The sequence below is a fragment of the Callorhinchus milii genome, unplaced genomic scaffold (genome assembly GCF_018977255.1).
Source record: "Callorhinchus milii isolate IMCB2004 unplaced genomic scaffold, IMCB_Cmil_1.0 Scaffold9, whole genome shotgun sequence".
Classification (NCBI taxonomy): Eukaryota; Metazoa; Chordata; class Chondrichthyes; order Chimaeriformes; family Callorhinchidae; genus Callorhinchus; species Callorhinchus milii.
In genome coordinates this window covers 19197175-19222659 of record NW_024704750.1, presented here as the reverse complement: position 1 = coordinate 19222659, position 25485 = coordinate 19197175, and the positions used below count along the sequence as shown (strand labels likewise).

The 25485-nt window shown below is 42.0% G+C and overlaps 1 protein-coding gene across 4 annotated transcripts in view; it reads left to right on the top strand.

Moving 5' to 3' along the window:
* bahd1 (bromo adjacent homology domain containing 1) overlaps window positions 1-16771 on the top strand; it is a 46266-nt gene extending 29495 nt beyond the window's left edge. For all 4 annotated transcript variants that reach the window (XM_042337960.1, XM_042337959.1, XM_007889544.2 and 1 more), the window contains exons 3-7: window positions 3003-3394; window positions 7805-7964; window positions 13951-14030; window positions 14661-14752; window positions 15119-16771. In XM_042337960.1, coding sequence (XP_042193894.1) covers window positions 3003-3394; window positions 7805-7964; window positions 13951-14030; window positions 14661-14752; window positions 15119-15305 — 911 coding nt within the window. In that variant the 3' untranslated portion in view covers window positions 15306-16771. The remainder of the gene's footprint in view (window positions 1-3002; window positions 3395-7804; window positions 7965-13950; window positions 14031-14660; window positions 14753-15118) is intronic.
* Window positions 16772-25485: the final 8714 nt, after the last annotated feature.

Sequence of the window (25485 nt, the reverse complement as noted above, 5' to 3'; positions counted from 1 at the left end):
TGAGATTTATTGATGCATGTTAGTTTCTGAATTTACCTCCATAAGTCAGTGTATTTCAAAATAGCTCATTGTGTTAATCGCTTTTAACATCATACAGCACTATATCAAATGGAAGTATTATTTAATTAATACTTTAAAGGTGGATATTGTGGAGTTAACTGTTGTAAAATATAGTCCCTGGGAGGAGAAGCAATGTTACTAGTTGTGGATTTACTGGGTGGAAATTGCACAGTAATTCTTGATGCATTGTCTGTGTATTGCTCTTGCCAATTAAATGTAGTTTGAGGAACTCTGCAGTGTACTTGTGTTCATGTGCAGCAGTATATGAGATCATCTTATGATAATAGCTGATTTTAGCCGGAGTAACCTCTTGCCAAGGACTGACCATTAAATACTGCAGTCTTAATAACTGACTTGAGGGAACTTGTGGTAAGAGTCTGATGATGGGGACAAAAGTGTAACCATTCAGAGATTAGGATTTCCACATTCATAACAACAAAATAATATACCAGGTCAAAAAAATCTGAGCAAACTTTGCTTGACATTTCTCATACCCATGGTGACTGAAGGCTAAGGCTTGCAGTATAGCATACCGCTGAGGTTGAAATGTTTGGGAGTGTGTCAGATAATACTGGATATCTGAAATGAGAACAATTATTGAGAATGTGCAGCTGGGAAATCAGCACCTGAAGAGAGTTAAAATTTGGGTGCCATCAGAACAAGAAGCCAGTGATGCCCAATTAATTTGCCTAATTTATCTTTCTCTTTCAACAGTAATTGTTCTGCTGCCAGTTTTTTTTTAACAGTGATTTGCTATCAGTGTTGAGAGAGGCACAATCTGTGAGTAGGCTCAGTGCTCATAATTGAGATCATTGAATACTTGGTATAAAGACCACCTGGGGAAAATATTTACCGTAGCCACTAGGATTGCTCCAACACCAATTCTTGGGGAAAAGACTCTAGATGAAATGTAACAATATCAAAGGAAAATCAAATCAAGGGTATTCTTTCCTTGCATATGTTCCCATTTACAAAAAAGTGAAAGAGGTTTTGGGAAGTTGTTGGAATAGGGTGCTTTTTGGATGAGGCCTTGCAGTTGTCGGACTGTCGTACCTGGTCGATCTAGCTTGAGTTAGATTGTGGGTTCAAACCCAGGTTATGACTTTGCATTCATATTGTCTGGGTTGATATGAGTGCAATGTCGGAGGTGATGTTTTTTGGCTGAAACGTTAAACTGAGGTCCAGAGCGCAATTGGCTGCAGTGTTTCGCCCACGAAGTACATTTTGCAATATATTCTGTATAGCCAAATATAATAGAAATTATTAATTAATTATTGGAAATGAATGAAAGGATAATGAAACTACCAAAGGGCAGTGGAAATCTAGAATTCTCTCCCCCAAAAGGCTATGAATGCTGGATCCATTCAAATTTTCAAGACTGAGGTGGATAGATATTTGTTAGGTAAAGGTTCAAGGGATTCGGGGTATCTGAAGTTGAGGGACAGATCAGCCATGAACTGTAGAATGGTGAACCAGGCTCGAGGGGTTGAAAGGCTTACTCCTGTTCCTATATTCCTATATATAATCATTTTGCAATGTTTCAACAGCAACAATAAAAAATTACGTTTGTATAGCACCTTTCACGTCGGGAGGATGTCTCAAGGTGCTGGACAGTCAGGATTTGGATCCGAGTAGGAGGTTGGGATCAGGGAAGGGTGGCCGAATACAAGGTGGAAGAGGAGGTTCTTGAGACGTGCTTTGAAGGAACAAGACAAAAGGACTGTGGGATGGAGTTTCAAAGAATAGGGGCAAACAAGCTGAAGGCCTGACCGCCGATGGTGGTGCAGGCTGGGCTTAGGACGTGGAACAGGCCGGAGCCTGCTGAGGGGTGGGAGTGGACAGGTTGATATGGGGTTAGCAGGTCACAGAGTTAGGAAGGAGCAAGGCTGTGGAAGGCCTTGAAGGCGAGGACGAGGATTTTCAACTCTTATCTTCCGGGGATGGGGAGCCAATGGAGCCAGGAGAGGGTGGGACGATAGGGTTACGGAGCCTGGTGCGGGAGAGGATACGAGCTGCAGAGTTCAGGATGATCTGCTGCTTGTGGGTGGGGGGGAAGAGTTGGTAAGGCCGACCAGCAGAGTTGACGTAGTATAGCGCCTTATCAACGATGTAAAATCAAATGCAAGGATTATTATATTTTTTAGCAATCTCATGCTGAGACACCATATGTCTCAGGTTGATACAGGAAATGTAATAGCTGGCATTTGGGAGTAAAATCGCCAAAGGTACTTTGTGAAGAAAGTGTAGAGGGAGTTTTATCTTGCTTTTAACTTGATACTATATCTTAACTGTATGCAATTGAGACGTGTGGAGGGATCTGTATCTGACCTATACTATACCTGATCTGCGAGGGCTGGATAGGACAGTATATTGGGAGTGCTTCATACAGTATTAACGCTGGTATTTCAACAACAACTTGCAGTTATATAGCGCCCTTCATGCGGGATATCATCCTGGAGCGCTTTACAGTGGTGGAGTCTCACGCCGAGCCGGAGGAGTGGGAGTTGACAGTAAGCACGATCAAAAAAGGATTTAGGTGGGATTTGAAGGTGGAGAGGGAGGGGGCAAGGCGGAGGGATGGAGAGAGAGAGAGTTCCAGAGTTTCGGGGAGTAGTGAAGGCACAGCTACCAATGGTGGAGAGGAGGAGTGACAAACAGGGGCCAGAGCTAATTTAAATTAAATTGTTGAGAACTCAATTTAACAAAACACTTTAAGAGAATGTTGATGTTTTCAGTCATCTTTCCCCTCCCCACCCACTTTGGCTCCTACCCCCCGCTCAGGTGCCCAGGCAGTACTGTTGAGTTCTATGGGATATTCTCCTTACATGAAAGGCACTATATAAATTTCTATTGTAATAGATGAGGTGTCAGGGGGTCAACCTGTTTATTATAGATCAAGTAAACGTGGCTTGTGGTTCTTAACCTCTTCTTTTTCTTTCTAGACCGGTATAAGTCCTTGGAGCCACTCAATGTAACTATCCCAGTTGCAGGTCACCCAGTCTCCCCAGCGAATCCACTCTCAGGTTGCCCAGTTCCTACAGCACCTCCTACTGCAGAACCAGTTCCTTACCTGCAAGGTCCTGGCTCGGACCCTCCAGCAACTTCACAGCCCCACATGTTGTCCATGCTGAAGCTTGCCAGGGAGTGTCCACAGCGTTCCAAACCTCCCAGCGGTTCCAAATCCAACCTCCGCAACTCAACCTGTGCACATACTCAGCGGAGCAAATCGGCCACTGAGCACTCTGAGAGAAAACATCAGAGAATTAGCAGGAGAAGAGCCACCAATGGCTGGCGTCCAGTGGGAGAACCCTATGAGAAACCTGTCTACGTCGTGGTAAGTAGATTGTGACCAGGGTTTTTCAGGGGGTATAATCCAGCCATTGGAAATTCTGTATGAAAGGGGGCAGCCTTGTACCTATTCAGAAATTATGTATATTCATCATCACTAATGATCAGTTGCAGTGTTTTATTTTTCTCCCCTCATTTTACAAAAAATTTGGATATGATTCCATAGGTAACTACCCGCTAGTACCTCTGGAAACATCTGTGAACCCAGACATTGAGCATCTAACTGGCTGTTCAAACACTGGGATCATCACAGCCAAGCCTAACCTTGTTCATCTGAGGCTCACATGTGTCACTTTCATCTGATTTCTGGATAGCAGGAATTTGTTGCTTGTTCACATTTCTCTTTAATGCTTCACTTTTCCCAACTCTTTCCCAGTGTGCTGATGTTAATTGTCACGATCTGGTTGCTTTAACTTCAACTGAGATGAGCTAACCTCAGCACAAAACCTGGGCCCCAAGTTAAGCTACACACAAGAGGAAAGTCCAAGGTTTGATCTCTGGTATGTGCTGTCAGATGCAAAGAGCACAACAATTGGTATCCAGTCATACTTGTGAAAAGTGTAAATGGCTGGCTCGGTGTGTGGCTCAGCTGTGATCCCCCAAATAGCCTGCCAGAAATTGGATGAAGATGACTAGTTGTGGGAGGTAGTACCAGAGGGTCGTTGGCAGCAAAGGAGCCATTAACTGGTGCGAGATATTTGTCTTCAGAAGCCTGGATAAGGGGACAAAATTTAGGAAAGGAAACTTGCTTTGTTTAATGAGATCTGCTTCAGCATTTGTGGCACAAAGCCCACTCCTACAAAATAATAATGATAATAATCCTTGCATTTGATATAGCGCCTTATCACGTCTTCGAGGCGTCTCAAAGCACTTCACGGTATATATTGTAAAGCGGTTTGACTGTATTTTGTGGGCTAAACACTGCAGCCAATTGCGCATAGCAGTGTCCCACAAACAGTCATGGATATAGAGTGACCAAATTATATTTTTAAGGGATTATTACCACTGGAAAAGTGATCGGCCAATCGTCTAACAACCGGGTTCCTGATTACTACTAGGTAAACAGAGACGTTTGGTGTAAGGAAACTTGCCTAATGTTTTGCCCTGCCTCGGAATCGAACCCATGCCCTCTCGCTTGTGAGGCGAGAGCTCGGAACTCTAAGCTACAGGACTCCACAAAAATCCTGACTTTTTATCAAACCTTCTGGTGGACTGAGATGTGATATCCATATCCAGTGTGTGTTATCAGCTGAGGCTGGACTTGCAACATTAATGCCTTCTAAGCAGTTTTAATTCTGTGCAAAACCATTGTTTTGTGGCTAACCATGCAGTGCAACTAACTAACGGTTTGTGGCCCGCTTGCTCCTTACCCAATCTATCTGCTTGCAGCCTGACCACATGAAGAGATGCACGTCGATACAAAGTGCACTGAAAGGAATATACACAGACTGAAAATCTTTGCAATTTAAAAAAAATAATTTTAAGGATTGGTGTCAGGCAGCTGTCATGTGTGTAATTCAATTCGCCGGAGTATAGTTTACTCATGTTTTTCATGTTCTCCAATCGGTTTGGAAAGTGAACAAATTGTGTGTTTAATTCCACCCTTAATCTCTATTAAATGACAGTTCAGTACAGGAATGTGAAATGACAGACTACCCAATGAAAGGCACACACAGGACCTACTGGGAGGTCTAGCTGGTTTGGTTAACATTTCAGTTTCAATAAACCACCTGCACCTTCAAGGAATCGATGCTCGAAAATGCAGTATAAATCAGTGTTTGTGTGCATAGATTCTTTCTATAATCACGTCCCAACATCGTATCAGGGGGTGGTTTAAGAATCAAATTTATTTTCCCCGGTTCACGATTTGCCACAGGAACCATCAAGTTCAGGACAAAGTGGATGTAAGGTAATATATTAAACCGATGATCACTCAGGATAGGGATAATACCGAAAATAACTTCTATTTCTGTAAATAATAGATTCAACAAAACATATTGCCTCTAAATTTGAATTCTCCTTATCTATTTAGTATAGCACCAAATGATAATTTAACAAAATCTACAATTCATTGCTGATTATTCCATTGATGCTTTTGGTTGAAAGGTAACCCAAATTAAATCTCTAGCTCTTTGTAATTATAAATTGAAATGTTAATACTAAATGGTATTACATGGTTTATTACCTGAAAGAGTTTCATTCTGGAGCTTGCATTTTTTGTAATTCTAATTCTACTGCTGCCTCTGCAGGCACTATGTTTAGGCTACAATCATATCAAGAAAATTTGCTGATTAATTCTGTACCCAGAATACGAGTACCCACTGGTTCTTTTCAAAATGGGCATTTGTGATATTAGTTAAGTGTTTCTAACTAGACAAATGTGGGGGAATTCACTATTCATAGCCTCCGCCTACAAATTCCTCACTTCAGCATTCTTGGCAATCCTGAACAATGAGGTCCTTTTTGCCTCTAGCTTTCCGAGAATCATTGCAACATCTGATGACGCAGCAGAACACCAGAATGTACAAATATTAGAGGAAGCACAGATTCATGCACTTTAGTTTTACTTTGACGTGAATGAATCGCCCTCTGATGGTTGAGTGGGTAAATGCAGTGTATTGTGGTATTCACAAGTAATTATTGTCAAGTGTAGTGACTATTTTTATTGATCATTGTGGCAATTATTTATATCATGGTGGTTTATTTAAAGAGTCATTGCCCAGAAGACGTGAAGAAATCCCCTTCTCTATTCAATTGTGTTATGAAATCTCTTTCATTTACCTGAACAGGCATTCTGTTTGAACTTTAACCAGCATGAGTGCCCTTTATGATTAAGAGAAAAGGAGGAAAGAGCTGGGACAAAAAAATTGCTACTGATATTATGTTTTTCCAAATTATTGGTTAAGGTGCAACAATGGTGTACTACGTTTAGTTTTGGGCACTTCATTTTAGGGTGGATGTTAAGACCTTGAAGTGGATGCAGAGGAGGTTTATGCGAATACCAGTTGATCGGTTAGTTATGTAGAGAGATTGGAGAATTGGGGCTGTTTTTATTGAAGAAGTAGATGGGGATGTGGAAGTTGGAGGCTTGAAGGGGAATAAAGCAGGGCATGGGATTGAAAGTACAGAGAGACAGTGCAAACTCAATGGCCTCCTCTACTGTAAATTTCTATGATTCTGTATTTTGGCAGTATTTTGTAATAAAGCTTCTGGCAGCATTGTATAATTATAGCTGAGTCCTCCATCTGCAACTAAGTTTTTCACTATATGTTTAACTCTAATCCATTTGGATGAATTGGTAAATGAATGTAAGCTAGGGAAAGGATCTATTTTCAAAGTCCTTTTCTGGCTGTTGAATCTAAATTGGTGCCAATTGGGTTTTCCTGTTTCTCTGAAAGTAGTAGCCTCTTAATCCTGCTTTAGAACAGCAAACTAATCCTTCGTACACCCTCCTGTGAAACTCAACTGTATTGTTTGGCAGTTTTGGTCTTGTCATGCGAGTTTCTCACTCTTCTGTCTGCGCAGTTTCAGGTACATCTAGCTTTCATTTGTGCAGTTTTATTAGACTATAGTATATATCCACTGTAAACTGTTGGGGAATGATATTGTAACTAATATTGTGGTTCAGATGTGCTTTTACGCTATTATGGATATCGTCAGAATCCTTTCTTCAAGAAATGAACATTTTGTGTGATTTTCACTTCACAGTAAACTTTGAATAATGAAACCTAATATCTGTTTTAAATGTGACAATGCCTTTATTTTAGTGAGATTGCAAAGTACGGTTGTTGAATGTTCATCCTATGTCATTTTAAATGTCACTAGGTCATCCTATGTAATCCTATTTCAGTAATCTGGTCACCTCACTAAGTAGGTTACTTTTGTCCAGTCACTTGAGTGACTGGATTAGTGAGGTTCTACTGTATTGCATTTCGGCTTCTATTTCTCTGAACAAACTACAACATGAAATTGGTTTAAAAATATTGATTGTGGAAGTAGAAGATATCACATTAACAAGCCTGAAGATTTGATATTGGAAAATCCCTTCTCTTTTGCTCTGCCCACCTATCAACACTTATGCACTTGTGGAATAGAAATCTTCCAAAGGAGAACTGCAAGTTAGGGCAAGAAAGAAAATTTGTAAGTGGAGATGGGCCTGAGAGATTGCACTGCACAGTAAAATTGATTTTGAGTTTCTGGGACCATGGAAGTGCATTAATTTTATTAAATGCCAAATTGATTATGTGGCTCCACAATCATAATTTGATTCAAACCTGAGTATTGAAGTGAGTTTAACTGTTACGAAAAGGCTTTCTTCCTCCATTGATATTTATATAATGATATTGTAACGGTACTAAGAGTTGATCTAAATTTCTCAAATATTTTGCCTCTGTAGGGTGAAGTGGAGCTTGTGATTCGGAAGTGCTACCCGGCTGTGGCAAGGGATGGAGAAGTGATCAAGGTTCGGGACACGGTGTTACTGAAATCAGGGCCCAGAAAGAAATCCATTCCTTATGTTGCCAAGATTTCTGCACTTTGGGAGGACCCAACAACAGGTAGGGTACCGTTCAGAACAAAGCCGACTACTCAAATAGTGCAGCATGAAATTTGATAATGGTGGGACAGAATCTCTCAACTGCAGTGGTTGGAGAGTTACGGAAGCCCTGTGAAATATCACCATGTGTGTCAGCCTGACTCAGTTGAGCAGCACTTTCGCCTCTGAGTCAGAGGCGGTGGCTTCAAGTCACGTTAGGACTTTAAACTTGTATAGTCTAGGCTGACACTCAAGTGCGAGCGGATGGGTGTTGCATTGTTGGAGGTGCTGTGTTTTGGATGAGATTTTAAACCGAGGTTCCCTCTGCATGTTCAAGTGGATATTATGATCAAAGAGATTTTCTCCCGGTCTGCTGACGACAAACAATGTACCAAATAAAATTGGTCATTCACTTCATGACTGTTTGCTTGATACTGTTTTGGACAAATTAGCTGCCACGTTCAGCTACATAATTTAACATTAGTGTATCCTGTAAAGTACTTTCCTGACTGAAAGTTGCTGTACCAAATCTAAGGATTATTATTATGATAGAGAATACTTTGTGATGGAGTACCACGAAGAGGAGACACTTCCCCCACTGTGATTGTGTCCAGTTTAAAGTATTCTAAGTTCAGGTAACAAATCCAGTCAGTAAGTTCAGCGTTCAGAACTCTTCAGCCATAGCAGAATTGACTTCTTGTGCCGAGCTCCAACAATCATTTTGGGTGGCCTTGTTCTGGGTGACTTCTCCTGGAGCTCTATGTGAACAATTTGACTGGTTTCTAAAAGCTCCTGTAGCTAAGGCGTTAGTCATAAATATTTCATGCCCCCAGCACTGGTGATGGTTTTAAGTGGTACTGTCTGCTGTTCAATTGGTAACGATTAAGCACTCATTATGATGGTTTACATAAATCACTTGGGCTTCTGTCAAGCGCTTAGGAAACTGCCGGGCCTAGACATGTAGTGTTCTAGATTCTTGCAATGATTTTATGTACTGTGGAATGCTTGGAGCTTACTTACTGAACCCACAGTGACTGTGATAACATCTATTTAATGATGGATCTGTAGGTTTGTCCAGTATAAAATGTAAAACTACAACCAATAATTATCTCAGTGCAGGGCAAGGCAGTGGTTCAGATGATGTAATACACTGAGAAAAGCTCAAGTTGGGAGTATTTACCTTCTGAGCCTTCACATTAATTACAGGTAAGTATAGCAGTTCATAGGATGTCTCAGTGAAGAGGTCCTGTTTTGCCAATCTTTGTTTCAGTGACTGAAAGCTCGGGGAGCAAAATTGAGCCATAACAATTGGATCTCAGTGATCCTCAGCTGAAAGGGAAATATTAACCAGGGTTCCTGCTGTTCTTTTGATCAGTCAAGTGTTATGACGCAGGCAGAAACCTATCAGTATGCTCAACGATATCCAAACCATACTTGGAGTTCCACATGTGTATTCTGCCTACACATGAAGATTTCGATGCTTGCCACTCTCTCCCAGGAGGACACATCCTGCTTACCTAATTCCAGAAAGTTTTAAGCACAGGTTGATAAAACCCAAGGCCGGGGTTCCCAGTCTGTGCATTGTAAAGCTAGAGTTTAACCAGCTAAAACCACATAGCTTGCCATTGAGAGCACAGCCTGGCAGGCTTCCCACTGATTCTCCTGCTAGGACACCATACCCGTGAGGGCTTTCTGTTATTGATCTTTATCCAGTGAGTCCTGATGAAAGTGTGCTTGAGTGAATATTGGGTATCGGATCATGTTTGGCTTTGGTCCCCCGACCACCCCACTTGCTCACCTTCACCACAAGCCCAACCAAACCTCGGACTCAGAATCAGCATTGTAGCCAAGCCTAAATGTCTCCTGCACACGCTTCTAGCAGACCTGGAGACTGACTTTTTCTTATACTCTGCAGAAATGCTGAAGCCACATGTGTATGTTGTCCTACCTAAGAATGCCACACAGAGCAGGCACTGAACCTTACTGGTCACAGCGATGCAGCACTGGAAAGCTAGTACTGAGTTGTAGGGGCACAGTAAAACTTTGCTTTTATTTCTTTGTTTACTAAAAATATGTTTTTAATTTAGTTTTGCCTTTTTCCTTTTTTGTTTCTTTGTGATTGTCAGCATTTTATAAACAGTCTGGCTCCCTGTTAACACACTCTTGTCATAACAATATACTGTTTCTGACTGATTGCTTTAAATTATAAATAAGCTGCTGGAAGCCTTTGTGGAGCCAGCGTAAGCCCTCGAGAGTAAGCAGGTGATTACTGCACATTAGCACCCAGGTACATGCATTAGACATGAAGGCACTAATTACTCTGCTCAGAACACGCTGCTCTGAGCATCAGGAGTAATGTGTGCCTTTCATGACGCACAGGAAATAAAGCTACATTAAAGACTTCAGCGTCGTTTGGCCCTGTTGGTAGCACTCTCACCTCTGGGTCAGAAGATTTCAAGCCCAAGTACCACACCAAGACTTCAGCTCTTAATCACGGCTGTCACTTGAGTAAAGTACTCAGAGAATATTTTTGTTGGAGGAGCTGTCTTTGAAATGAGACATTAAAATCAACTTGTACCACCAGTCCATTCTGGTGGTACAAGTTGATTTTGAACATGGACTTTATATAACAAAAGATGTCTCCCAGCATCCTGGCCAGTTGTCTTTCTCCCCCAAAAATTGGCCATTCATTTAGTGCTATTTTTTAGATGTTAATGGCTTAGATTAGCTGTTGTGTTTATCTGCATATACTTCAAAACTCCCATTTAGGCATTTGAGCGCTCTGATATGCTAGCCTATGTGAAGGGTGCTATATAAATGCAAGTTGTTGTTTAGTGTGTTAAGGTGTTTTCTCAAATGTAACTGTTGTTAGATTGGTTTGGATTGAAATGCTACCCTTGGTGCTGCAGGGTGTGGAGCAGGAATACTGACTAACCTGGTCACAGTGTGTCCCTGAGAATTATCAATTGAATCTTGGAAAATTGAGAGAAAATTGTTGAACTTAGATTTCATTAAGGGAAGAGGTTGCGGATTGGTAATGCTGTTTATTGTATCATATTCTGAGGTTACACCAAAACTTGTGATCAGTTTATGCTCCCTTTGAGAGCCCAGTAAAAAATGTTTCTCATATCCTTAGCGTTTATTTATTCTCGGTGTGAGCGCTTACCTCCCAGTTTTCAAAGGTATCAACCAGAGAACAGGCTTCACAGGTACTGGTTGCCCTCCAGTGTCACAATTGAATTGATATTCTAAATTTCTAAGTCTTAGACCACAAATGCTTCTCAACAGGCTCCACTGGCCATCTTCAGGTCACGCCTGAAGATCTTCCCCTTCAACCGCACCCACAGTCACTTACCGCCTCTCCCCGTCTCCGCCACTTTTGAGCGCTCTGGGACTGTCAAAGTTGGGTATGGCTGTGGTTCGTTTTTTGAATACAGGAATTGTTTGCCTGTTTGCAATCCATCAGATCCTCACCAGTGGTGATAGACTTCTTCAAAATAACAGCGTTCTTCACAAATCTGCTTTGACTTTTTTAAATACTTTAAAGATATAGGTGATGTGTTGTCCAGATAGATTGCTGATTTTGAACAACTTTTCCCTATCTAGAAACTGTCTTGTGAATAAAAAAAATTCTGATGATTGGTACAGTACAGCATATAGAACATACCAATCATCAGAATTTTTTTGGTACAGTATTGTATTGTTTTGGGCTTAAACTATGTTAACTCTTTGTGGGTGAATTTGCAAGCAAGGTGAACTCCCTTCATGCAGCTTTTAACCCTCATTGATTATGCCCTGAGATTTGATAGTCCTTGTGGCCGATTAAATAATCCAGCTGACTAGAATTTTTTTCAGGATGCATTTGATCCTTGCATGAATACAGTTGTATTACTGGAAGTATGTAAGAATGTATGGAACCCATTGCTCTGCATTCCAGAGTTGCTGGATGATGTGGTTACTTTGGCTGTCTAAGATGGATGTTTTTCTAGCATAAAGTGGCAGCATTATTAGACCTACAGTGCTGACCTATATCCTCTGTTAGTTTCCTGCTGGTATTGCTTTATTTCCCCTTTATTATAATGCAGGAGTTGGGATCCACAAAATTCTAATCAACATTAAAAAAGGAGCGATCACTACTTCTGCATTCACTGCACATGCACACAGACAAAATGACAGCCACTGGCGCATTAAGGGTATAGATTGCCGCCTATGTCATTCTGTGCATGAACAGCGTGGAGGAATCGACAGTGGCAACGTGATAACTTGAGGTCGGTCATGGCCCCATCATTACTCAGCTTCACGGCTCCCCATCCCCCAGCAGATCGAATTCAAGATTCTCAGCCTCACTCTCAAATGTCTTCATGTCTCTTCATCCTTCTGTAACTCTGCTGCCCTGACCCTTTTGACCCTTTTCTCCTTTCAGCTTAGTAATCCCATGCACAATTTATTTTCCTCTTTCTCTGTCCCTATTACCACCACCACCACAATAGACAGACATTGAGCCATTCTGCTTCTACACTCTGGAAAGTCATCTTGGAGTCCTCTCCACATCGCCCCTCTTCCCGCCTTCAAAACATGTCTTGAGATCTATTTCTTTGACTGCCCTTTCTACCACTTTCATCCTCATTTACTTCTCAGCCTTCACTGTGCACTTTGTAGCCTTTGCTCATTTAGTTTAGCCTTGGGAGCACAGTTACATCATGTTCTGCTGTCAGTCTCTTATTGCAGTGCAGCATTCACCTTGTAGCTGTATGAACCAACTATCTGCACAGTCACTGTAGGGTTTAAGCTATTCGGCTGTGCTGTCGGATTTGTTGTCTCTGCTTTTGCTCTGATTAACCCTCCTCCTGCTCCATGCAGTTAATGGATTAAGAATAGGATCATCTTTTTCCCTGGGTTTATCCTTCAATACAGGCCATGCAGCTTGATCAGAATAAGTCATTAGTGATTAGCAGCTGTATTGCTGAATTCATTAGAAATACAAATTTCAGCACAGTCTGAAGCCATATGGTCCGTCGTGCCTTTGTTGTGCTCATTCCCATATTGGATCTATCTGTTCTAATCCTATATTTCTATGATGCTCATTTCCCTTATTTCTTTACATCTTCATTCTTCAAGGGATTATCTAGTTTGCTGTTAAGTGACTCAATTGGCTGCTTGAGCAGCAACTTGTGGTAACTGTTCCACATCCAAACAACCCTTTGTGTAAAAGAACATTTTAAAACTCATTTATGCTTCTTGAGTTTCTTGCCCCATGTTACCAATTGACTAACCAGTCATAATAATCTTACACTAATTTATGCTTGCAATTACTTTCATAATTTTGATCACTTTTGTGAGCCTCTTAGCCTTTTCTGCTCCAGTGAATAGAGCTCCAGTTTAAGCTTTTTGTCAACGTAACTGTTCTCATCAAAGTGAATCAGCATTGCACTCTCCATGGTTCTGATTTCTATAGTATAATGAAATGCCCAAATCTCCAGCTGCAGCCTAAGCAATGTCCTGTGCAGATTTAACATCAACATCCTTGTTCTTGAATTCATTGACCCTGTATTTACAGTATATTCTGTGAAGCACTTTGGGGGAGCGTTTTTACTTGGCGGTTACACTGTATATGCTTCAATAGTTTCAATAGTTGAGGAAGGCGATTTTAGATTTGTGGAATCCTGTAGCTCAGTGGTTAGAGCACTCGCCTCGCAAGCGAGAGACCTGGGTTCAATTCCCGGCAGGGCGAAACCTTCGGCAAGTTTCCTTACTCCACATGCCTGATAATAATCCCTCCAGAAAAAAAACAAAAAAAATGGTCATTTCAATCCACGACTGTTTGTGGGACACTGCTGTGCTCAATTGGTTGCCGCATTTCTCCCATGAATATCACTTTACAGTATATTCTGTGAAGCGCTTTGAGACGTCTAGAAGACATGAAAAGCGCTATATCAAATGCAAGGATTATTATTATTATTGTACATGAATGCAAGCTCGCATAAAATGTTTGTTTTTTCTTCCTCCAGGGGAGCTTACAATGAGCCTTTACTGGTACTATAGGCCTGAACACATCCAGGGAGGCAGAAATCCCAGTCTTCACTGTGAGGTTAGCATCTAACAACATTTCCTATATAATTCCAAAATTCATTTCACCTCCTCCTATTCTCTTACCCCCTCACCCCATTGCCTTTCATTCTTGCCCTACGTCCATTCATTCTCCCCACCTCGCCCCTGTCCATTCTCTCCGCCTCGCCCCTTTACATCTGCGCCCCTCACCCCTTTCCTCCCTGCTACCACTGTTTGCTTTTCAATTTTCTCTGTGATGGGGAGTCTGGCATTGCCTCTCCAGGTAGTGAGAAAATGAGACAAGTGGAAACGAATGACCTGGATTATTTAAATTTTACAATTTCTCTAAATAAATGTGCCTTTGGCGCAGCATAAAATTTGGCGAATGGAAGTTCTTAACTGTTGTATTGTACAGCTTTGGAGGTTCTTTTCATCCTGAGCTGTCTGTGTGAAGGTTGTTTCAGACATTAGCGGATGGTTGGTTATGTATCTTTAATATCATAGTGATGTGCTCTGGGACGCTACCCTGCATGAGGGGTGCTATATAAATGCAAGTTTTGTTATGTAGTTCTGGATTTTACCACCAAGGGGCAAAGTTTTTGCTGCATGTTTCTCTTCTTCCCCCCTCCCCATTAAACATATGCTCATTGCAGTTTCTGTCCTCCCGCAGAATGAAATCTTTGCTTCACGGCATCAAGATGAGAACAGCGTGGCTTGCATTGAGGAGAAGTGCTATGTCCTGACCTTCTCAGAGTACTGCAGGTACATAAACTTCTTGTTGGTGGGGCAAAGGGACTGTGAACAGACGCATGGAGTTGGATACAAACTACTTCTGTCTTATTTGTAAATTAATTAATCACATGCTTTAACTGTAGCTTCTGCTCTCCAGACACTTGTGGATCAAAGTTCAGAAAAAAGGCTGTTGAGCAAAATTTCCAGTGTTTTACTTCTCCCTCTATCAAATCAGTCCAGTATATCTGCTCTTTCCAAATACCCCTTAATGTACTTAACACTGTTATTATACCTCCATACCATTCACTCTCATCTGCTCCAGGTCCAATTTAGCCAGCCTATCTTCATGTGTATATTGCCTGATTCCAGTTCTCTTTTTCCTCACTCCCCCTATAGATTTTGTGCCTTGATTAAACGGCGAGAGGAAGGTACATCAGATCACAGGTTGATCGTGCCAACCTCTGAAGCCTACTCTACTCCTTCTCACCGTAAGGTGCCAGAAAACACCGACCCAGATCTTGTCTTCATCTGCAGACATGTCTATGACTTCCGGTATGGCCGGATTCTCAAAAACCCGCAATAGCTACCGCACTTCCCGGATCAGAGGACTCTGGCTTCGAGAGAAACAAATGCATTTACAAATGGAACTGCTCAATTTGACTGGGAGGTATATTCCACACACGCTTCCTGATCAACCGACCGCAGACTTACTTTTGCCTTATGTACATAGATTAGAGGAATTTTAGACTGTACCTAAATCATGCCGACTGGATACCAAAGGATAGTGACTGATTCTGAAAACTGGGCTCCTAGGAAGCAGCGCTGGTTTTTTGCACTAACCAATTTGAAGCGTATCACCACACGAGTCACTTTCTCATCCGCCATTCTTCATCACCACTAACTCCCAGCCCAATCTCGCCCCAGCCAAGCCATCGCAAATCCCTTTTAGAAATTTTAAAAGTTTAAAAAAATTTTTTTTTTTTAAAAATGTGCACTTATTCCTAATAGATTTATCTCTTGAATGAACTTTGACCCAATTTCCATGTTGGCAGATGTTGAAGGCCGACACTTAAATGTTTACGTCTGAATTGGGATAACATTCCAAATTCTCTCCTTTTTTTGAAAGAATTAATTACTTGTTGGAATTCAAATTTCAAAAAAAATTTATTGAGTTATGCGGGAAAAAAAATTAATATATGATTTAAGTTTGATAGCTATGTTGAAGAGCTTGTTTTTTTAAAATGTTCATTTCCTGATGGTGTCCTTTTTGTTTTCACTTGAAAAGTTTCATGTTCCAAGTGTTAGGCCAAGAGGCCAGTTAGAATTAAAGTTGTTTCTCGGGTAAAAAGCTTGTTTTTGCCGCTGTTCTTAAATAGGCAAAGATAAAGTGTCCATCTCTTGTTACAAGTACATCCATCTTCACACCCCTGTTCTTTTCCAAACCCTGATATCACCACCACTGTTGACTTCCAGTTCAGTCCTAACACTACTGTTTTTTTAAAAAAAGATTTATTGATGAAAGGGGAACTCAACATGCAAAGCCCTGAAAATCCAGCACAAGCTCGTTACATCTGCTTCTCTCTGAGTGATAAGAATGTGTTGTATTACAAGAGAATATGTTGATGGGAGTGGTGAACACATAATGGGGCTTAGTTTTACATTGGTGGGGAAGCTGCTCCTTCGAATGGTTTAGACACAGGGTGATCCAACTAACGGCCCACATTTCACCCGCCCATCCGTCCCTCCATAACCTGTAGATGTTATGCTATGTTTCTGGAAGAGAAACACCCAAATATTGCTTATGGGGCCCACGGATGTTTCTTGATTAGGGCATCTGGCCCCAAGCAGCCAAAAGGTTGTTTCACCCTGGTTTAGAGAATGGAAAGGAGCTTGTGCTGGGTGTATTTCACCCATCAGAATAGCAATTAGACATAAATACATTTATGGAACGAAGTTCAGCTTGTTACACAAGGATATCAATCTTTGCTGACAACTTGATGGTGGTACAGGATATTCAGGATGTTGTAAGAAGCCATATTATTCATTAGCGAGAGAGAGAAGCAAGTTCTCATTTACTAAACGTTTTAAAAACATTTCTCCTGTACCTTGCTCACTTATTGATCCTTCAGTCAGCTTGGGTGTGGGGAACACATGAATTACTATTTGTGCTTTTGTATCACCACTACCAGAGGGTACTGTACTGGACACTATCCAGGCACAAAACTAACAATTAGCTAAGGCCATTTTTTATAGCAACCCACCTCCTGGTGAATCATCGGGGCCACGTGTTCCATTGCAAAACCATAACCATCACCAAATGGTCAGACTGGTTTACTGCCTTCTTCCACCTCCACCACATTGCCCGCCTCCAACCAAATGCAACCGAAACCCTCGTGCTTGCGTTTGTCACCTCCCTCTTGGATTACTCCCAATGCACTCTTCGCCGGTCACCCCAGCTCCACCATTCACAAGATCCAGCTCATTCAAAACACTGCCGCCCGCATACTGATCCGGCCAAACTCCACCAAATTCCGTACCCACATCTCACCTGTTCTGGCACCACTGGCTCCCCATCAACGAACAGATTAACTTCAAGATCCTCAAACTCGTGTTCAAATCCCTTCACTCTCTGGCACCTCTTCGCTACCCAATCCACCACCTGGTGCCTCCGCTTGATTGGCACCGGCCTCCTGCTTGTCTCGCACACCCTCTGCCCCACCATCGGATGTCGTGCTTTCAGCCACTACGCCCCAAACTCTGGAACACACTCCCTCAATCCCTCTGCCTTGCCCCGTCCTCTCTTTCAAGTCTCGCCTGAAAACTTTCCTCTTTGACCCTGCTTATGGCCACCTCCCCTCAGCTTGGAGTCAGGCTCTGCCACTGTTAAGCTCTCTGAGACACTACCCTGCATGGAGAGTGCTATGTAAGTGCAAGTTGTGATTGGAGAAGCTCTTACTTTGATTGCTCTTACTTTGCTCAGTTGAGTCCCCATGATCATAAATGACATGCAGTGCATGTTTCAACCTAATGGAACTGAGCCTAAAGCACTGGGCACAAAGTATATTTCAGGCAGTACTTCCTTAAAACTGCAGGAAGTGTGAGGCTTGAGAAATTTGCCCTTTAACACATCAGAGTCAAGACACAAACAGGTGGTTTTGTTTCTCTACTGAGCTGCTCAGGTCAAGGGCAACTCCAGTTTGTGACGAGCAGATTAATGGAGAAGTTTGACACTAAGATTGGGTTTTAAAAGCCTGCAAAATACAGCAACAAATTAAATTTGTATAGCGCCTATCATGTCAGGAGGACATCCCAAGGTTCTGGACAGTCAAGGATTTGGACCCAAGCAGGGGTTTGGGATCAGGAGGGGGTGGAGGATAGAGGTAGGAGGGTGGCCAAAGGCTTGGTCGAAGAGGAGGATCTTAAGACGTGCCTTGAAGGAGGTTATTTCCTTTTTCCTTGTACCTTACAGGTTTCATCAATGGGAATCTGCCGTTCTCAAATACACCACAATTTTGTGGCTCGAAATGTAATTCAACTTATCTTAATATATTATTAAGACACAGGTTCCCTCCACTACAGCACTTGGGAACACTGTTCTGGAGAGTATTTTGGTTTCTAGTTCCCATTAAGAGTTTCTTGAACGTGTTCTTTAAGGAACCAAACTAGATATCACAGCATTTTAGGATTCAATTTATCTTTACCCTATAGAATGCTTCTAATAAAATCTCCCCTCACCTTTCTCCTGAGTGTGAACGTAAATGCACACCATTTTCAAACTAACTTATTTTGTGGGTGTGTTTGCGAAGGGACATAGAAGGGTTCAGGAACTATTGCCCACTTCAATAAAGACTGTTTTAAAAATCGGCTATTCATAAAAAATGTAAAATTCTGCCAATGACTGAAACTACACTGTTCAAGTGACACAATGAGTATGAAGCCACTGGTGTCAAAGGCGAGAGAAAAACGTATGGATCATGTTGCCTCCTGGAACAGAAGCTTGCCCTCCCATTTGGCTGGTTGGTTCAGTTTTTTTTAATATGGATCAATATTGTTGGTGAGAAATGTTTAATACGCACCTTTCCATCTAATTGAGAAATTGCTAATGTTGCAGCATTTTATCGCTTGGAAAGCACATCACACCAGTTAAATTTAGTGGCTTGAAATATGATAGCTGATCTGCACCTGCAAATGTTCCACAAATGGTGATGACCAGTTTGTTTAGGCAAGGTTGGATGAGGGAGTTCAGCGGGAGAAAGTTGGGCTGTTGAGCTTTTTAAATAAAAGAAGAAAGCAAACTGCCCAAGTGCCTCTTTGCTACCTGTTGACACTTTAGTCCCTATTGGGGTGGGTGTGTGGACCTTTGGTGAGGACACCATTGCGATGCTTCTGATGGTGTTATGTACTCACTACACTCGCACATGAAGAGTGGCCACTTGGATGAATTGCCAGAGAGCTGCCAACATTTGTGAGTGTAACCCAGCATGAATCTGTCCGCTCTGGGGAAAGATGGGGATCAATTTTTTATAGAATATATTGCTCAGACACTGGGTTACAAAACACTAACCTGCATTCTGTTAAAACAGTGTCCTGTAAACCATACATAATTGCTTACATTTCCCAAGAGATCTGTTCAGTTTCAACTCACAGGCTCTGCTGGGGCTACCACTCACTGAACCTGTGTGCTATTGGTATTTTGTATGCTGCAGACATCCCCGATTACAGACTCAAATCTGTTCACTGTGCTTCCACACTGTCTAAGCAGACTTGCTAGTTGGCACAGAAGCTGAACCATCTGACCCTCCTTAAGTTACGTTCGAGGAGGCAAATTCCATTTCGTCTTGAGAGGAAAGAGTGTAAAAAGTCGATGAAGGAAATTGCAAAAATGGAGGCAGTTGGGTGACTTGAGAGCTGGTCATTGACTGGTTGTGTTTTAGACATTGCTGCCTACCAGTAGGTTTGTTTTCTGGGAGGCAGGTAAAGTTCTTTATGCGTGGCCAAAGATTGGTGCACAAGAACGAGGGAAAGGCACGACTCCAATTATGCATAAAGCCTTAATGATCTGTTCTGCAAACGTATGATACAGTGGTGCGGATCGCCTGTCAATGCATTGTGGCAGGTCTTGTGACAAGAGTGAGACTGGGACTCTTCCTCCTCAAAACAGGTTTGATGAAAGAGATTCAGAAGAAATTAGTTTACCCAAGATCTGGAATACTCTGTGGGTGCCACGTGTTAGTTAGCCGAGGCACAATCTGTATCGAGATGTTTTCAAGATGGAACTGGATTGATATCAAAACGGGAGTCATTTGCTGAAGTATGGATAAAAGGACAGATAAGTGGGTTGGAATGGTTTGCTCCTTAAAAGAGCTAGTGCAGACAAGATGGGCCAAATGGCATGTGCGATAAATGTCCTGATTCTCAATAGTTTTATGAGCAAGCAATTCAGGAATGGTTTGAGAGCCAGCGTGAAGGCATCCTTTGGTTTCCTCCTCTCTCCCCCCCACCCACCCTGCCCCGCACTGTTTACGTAAAAAAAAGTTATGGATTCATATCAGCTGTATGAACTGCAAATGAGACGTAGCAGTTTTATTTTGTTCTGTCTTAAGCTCCGAGCTTGAAGTTGTCTGAACACTGCTGTTTGCTTGGTGTGTTCGTGTGTCTGGCATGTGAACCGTTTAGCACATGTGTAGTTTGTGTGTGGCCGGGAAGCTGTAGCTGGGTGATTTATTGCAGTCGTTGCACTTTTCTTGAAGCTTTGTTGTTGGCTGAACGTCCAGCCTCCCTGTGAGCCATATTTCTTAAGAATTTTATGAAGCTGTGGAGTTTCTATATTTTTTAAAGAAAAAGGAGGATCTTTCCCCAGACGTATCCATGGTGAAAGCTTTAAAGTTTGCTGGTGCATTTTGTGGCTAGTCTCTCAATGTCTACCATAGCCCTGATGAAGTTATGTGGATCCCAGCATCTTACTGCCTCACTCTGTGGCTCTTCTGTTACCTAATGGTGTGTGTTTCCATGTCTCTGAATAAAGACAGATGGGATTTTAGCTAATATACACATGCAAGTCAGTACAGATTGAACTGCGGGCATCGCAATGTAGTGACACCCCTTATCTGGCGTTTCTGTTGGATTCTAATCAGTGGCACAGGATCTTTGTGGATTCACTGAAAGAAATGGACAAAGTTCATTTAACTTTAGGGTGACCACTTTTAACGTTGATATGAGCCCATATGTGTTCTTTAACTAACATGAGGAATCTCTAATGATTCCTCCCTCTCCCTAGCCCATAATTGTTCTCGTTAAATAAAACAAAATGCTCTTGACAATGTACTTGATGTCCAAACAAACTATCCCTTTGATAGAATATTCCCATTAAATATAAGTTTGCTATGCATAGATTACAGTTGTATCTGGGGGCTGGGGGGAGAACGTCTGTGTTGAAGGAAATGCACATTGATGGGTGGGTGGGGGGGTGGATACTGATTGAAAATTAAACGTCTCTGCAAACTTAGAACTGGTTTTATAGAAGCAAATTAGCTACAATTACCTGTTTTATCATTTCAACTTCATCTTCATTCTCAAAGGCTGAAATCTGTCCAAATTTGGAGCGAGCTGTCTACAATCAAAAGCAGACACCAAAACAGAATTACAGTGTGTTCGTGTTTCTCCTCTGTCTGTCTGTCTGTCTGTCTGTCTGTCTCTCTCCCTGCTTCTGTGTTATGCTGTGCGGACGTGAATTATTCAGATTCTCAATGAATTTTTAATCAGGAATGGAAGCCTCAGAACTTAAGTCGTGTTCATGTGTCTGGACTTGGCCGAAGATTGTTGTGTGGGATTCATGGATGTGTGGCATCGTAACTGCCAACATGGTCTGCAATCCTCTCGCATGCACAATGTTCAAGTACAATGTGTTTCTGAGTGAAGTGCTCACCGGATAGTTGTACGTTGCAGAAAGCGACCGAACACAGCAACTGAATCTTGAACCCTGTTCTCTATGTTGTGTGCTGCACATCTTTATATCTCAAATAGATATACATTTCTATTGATGACTTATTTGGAAACTGTCTCCCAAAGTATCTGAAAGTTTTGCTTAGCAATTAAATGTTTATATATATTTTGTTACAACATCTTTACGTTGCCTGTTCTTGACTCACTATATATGTGATTTACTGGTAACTGGTCCTTCGGATGATCCGAGATCCTGTCTGCCTTTTCAGATGGACTTTAAGGATCTTGTGGCACTATTCGAAAAGAGAAGAGAGGGTCTCCCGGTGTCCTGGCCAACAACCCCAGATAAAATTGGCAATTCATTTCATGACTGCTGAATATTGCTTTGTGCAAATTGGCTGCCACTTGACTGGTTTGAGTATCTCAGTGGCATGGGGCTATATCAAATACAAAGATTGTTTTATGTAAGTGATAGATAGCACTCAGTGATGTGAGGTGGTAAATAATGGAGAGATTCACTGCACTGTGAGATATTAGGCTGTTAAGTGATAGAAGAGTGAAGGACACTTGCCATAGAAGACTGACCTCCACAATAGATGTTATTTTTTTAGTTGTATTTAGCACTGTGAAGCGCTTTGAGACGTCCTCCCAACGCGCAAAGCGTTATATAAATATAAATTGTATTTCTCCTCGTCAGCATCAGCCAGTGTTGTGTTCTGATAAGTGTTAAGGGTTGAATAATGTGACATTTTATTTTAATTTTGCCCTGGTGTCTGTGGTGGTTAAGAGCTCTGGGGATGTAACCACTTCCTATTGTCTCATTCAAACATAAAGGGCTTCCTCTTGTGGATTAACTATATTTTGCTAGTGAATGGCTGTGTATCCAGTGACCTGTCATACCAATCGAATCAACAAGCCTAGGGGTGAATAGCCTTGACTTGCCTCATCTCCTCCCACTCATTACGAATCAAACTATGGGATAAACTACTATGAATCCATAAAGGTATTCGTCCAAAAATTCCCTCTTCTCTATAATTCAACCTCCTTTCTGTAACATTCTCTTCCCCCGCAACACCCTCACATCCAGTAGCACAAAAATCACTCTGTCCCATTAAATATTTGTTAATCTGAGCTTCTTCCTACATCCTTCAATGTTATTTAAAATTTGATTTTAAATCTTAAGAGCTTTTCGAGCGTTAAATTAACAGCGAGCAGCCAACATGGAGGCGGCTGATCTGATGTGGAATTGAGACCAGTCGAATAATGGAATTGTAATATAATTGTATTGCACGGTAGTGGGGAGTACAAGACTCAAATTAATGCATTAATTGGAAGTAGAACCAGATCCTGAAACAGTTCAATAAAAAAAAGTTACCGAGTACAGCACCAAGATCTGCTGCTTAGGACATTAGGAGTTTGCACTGTCTCGAGTGTGCAAGGAACTTGTATACAGTTTGAATTAGAAATGAGAGAAAAGCTGTTTTAACACGAGAGTGCAACGGTTGAACGCTGGCTTCTCTTTGAAGAAATCCCACTACGTGTAGAGCAATTACATTCACATTGGCTCTGCAGTGCGCTCACACAGAAAAATCCAATTTCACGAACCTACTCTCAGTGGGCTTCTTGCTATCTTACACTATAGTAATTTAAACCTCCAGGGACTAACTAAGGGGCAGAGGTAAGTAGTCTGTAGCATGAGCCCTTCAGTGGTCTCCAATATACACTCTCGCTGTGTCACTGTAACTGAAGTTTTCACTGTTGTAAGCGGTGTCGAGAATGGAATCTAGTGCTCCTGGTAACCACAGACAGTCGCACAGGAGTCATGAACACTAGCTCAGAAGATTGAAGGTGACCAGATGGATATGAAAGCGAGGGTGGCGAATACATCGACCTCCTGCCAGCGACACAGACTGTTACATTTTAGGAGAAGGCTGGATTCTTTTTTGTGTAATGAGCAGTTGGCAGTGAGGCAGAGCGACTGCATTGTTCATGAGTTTAGGATCAGCCAGATGAACAGCAAAAGGTCGCTCGGATTCCTGTGGCCTGTATAACTGGGCGCAGAAAACTGCAGACCCACAAAAGAGTTCTGGCTCTTGAAAGTCTGCATGGACCTGTTCAAAATGCGAATTCTTCTCTGAATTGGTAAGAAACATTTAGGGGACCTTCACGTAATGCCTTGGGCAGTCGCAACAATCTGCACTGTGTGTCTGACCGTGACATTTTTAATAAATAATAATGCTTGCATTTGCAATAGCGCCTTTCAACAACAACAACTTGGATTTATATAGCGCCCTCCACGCCGGACGGCGTCTCAGCAGCTGGCTGTCTCGAAGTGCTCCACAGTATGGTTGTAGTGACTATTTTGTAGGCTGCACATTTTTCAGTGCCTTTGGGACGTCCTACCGACGTGAAAGGCACTGTACAAATGTAATGTTGTTGCCTGCCATTTCTTTCATAATAGCCGTGTGTTTGTGTACTTACTGTACAAATCAAATGCAAGGATTATTATTACTGTGAATCTCCATTTCCTCATACAAGCGAGAGAATCCAATAGATTCTCTCACGTCTAAATGTGCTTCACACCGCTTACTGTCAAATGTAGTTTTGTAGACAAATGTGTCGGCCAATTTGCACACAGCAATGTCCAACCAACAGCTATGGAGTGAGTGACCAATTTTATTTGGGGAATTGTTCATCAGGACAGTGGGAGAGAGAAACTCCCATCTCTTTTCGAGTAATGTAATGGAAACTTTAACGTTCGCCTGAATGGACAAACTGGATCTCGGTTTAACGTCTCACCTGAAGAATGGCATCTCCAACAAATGCAGCATTGCCCCCACAACAGTGCAATGCTCGCAAAAACGTTATCGGAGTGTCTGTCCTGAGCGCTACCAACCGATCCAGGATGATGCTTTATATTTTATAACTGAAGTGAACCTTTGCTTGTGAAGATTTCGTTCTACTTTCTGGGAAAGTAACAGTATCCCACATCAGACCTTCTAGGCTAACACNTTTTTTTGGTCAGCCGGGTGTCTGACACATGCAGAAACCCATCAGGGTGTTTAAGAGTATCCAATCCGAACTGAGATGTCCAATCATCCCACCTACACACGGAAATCCCAGAGGTAGATTGTTGGAATGGAATGATAGGTAGTGTATCTGATATAATAATAATAATAATCCTTGCATTTGATATAGCGCTTTTCACGTCGGGAGGACGTCCCAAAGCGCTTCACAGAACACACTGTAAAGTGAATTGACTGTATATTTGTGAGCGAACGCGGCAGCCAATTGCGCACAGCAATGTCCCACAAACAGTCGTAGATTGAAAATGACCAATTTATTATTGTTTTGGTTTTTTGGAGGGATTATTATTAGGCTCTGTGTGGAGTAAGGAAACTTGCCCAAGGTTTCGCCTTGACCTGCCGGGAATTGAACTCGGGTCTCTCGCTTGCAAAGCGAGTGCTCTAACCACTGAGCTACAAGGACTCCACCTGTATAAGTACAAAGCTACATCAGAGGGAGGGTTTCTAACACATTTGAATCTGCAGCCAGGTTCTGCAGGAGGAGTGGACCGCTGGAGAGAAGAGCCTCCCGTGTGATGCATTGTCACTTTTGGAACAGCAGGTAGCACAGCCTGTGAACAGCAAAGGTTATTTTGTTTTTGGTAAGCCTGGTGTTTGACACATGCGGAAACCCATCATCGTGCTTAAGAGTGTCCAGACTAAACTGAGAATTCCATGCATCCCACCTACACATGGAAATTCCACACAGGTATTATTGCAATGGAATGAATGCGCACTCTCTCCCTGGAAGGAGGC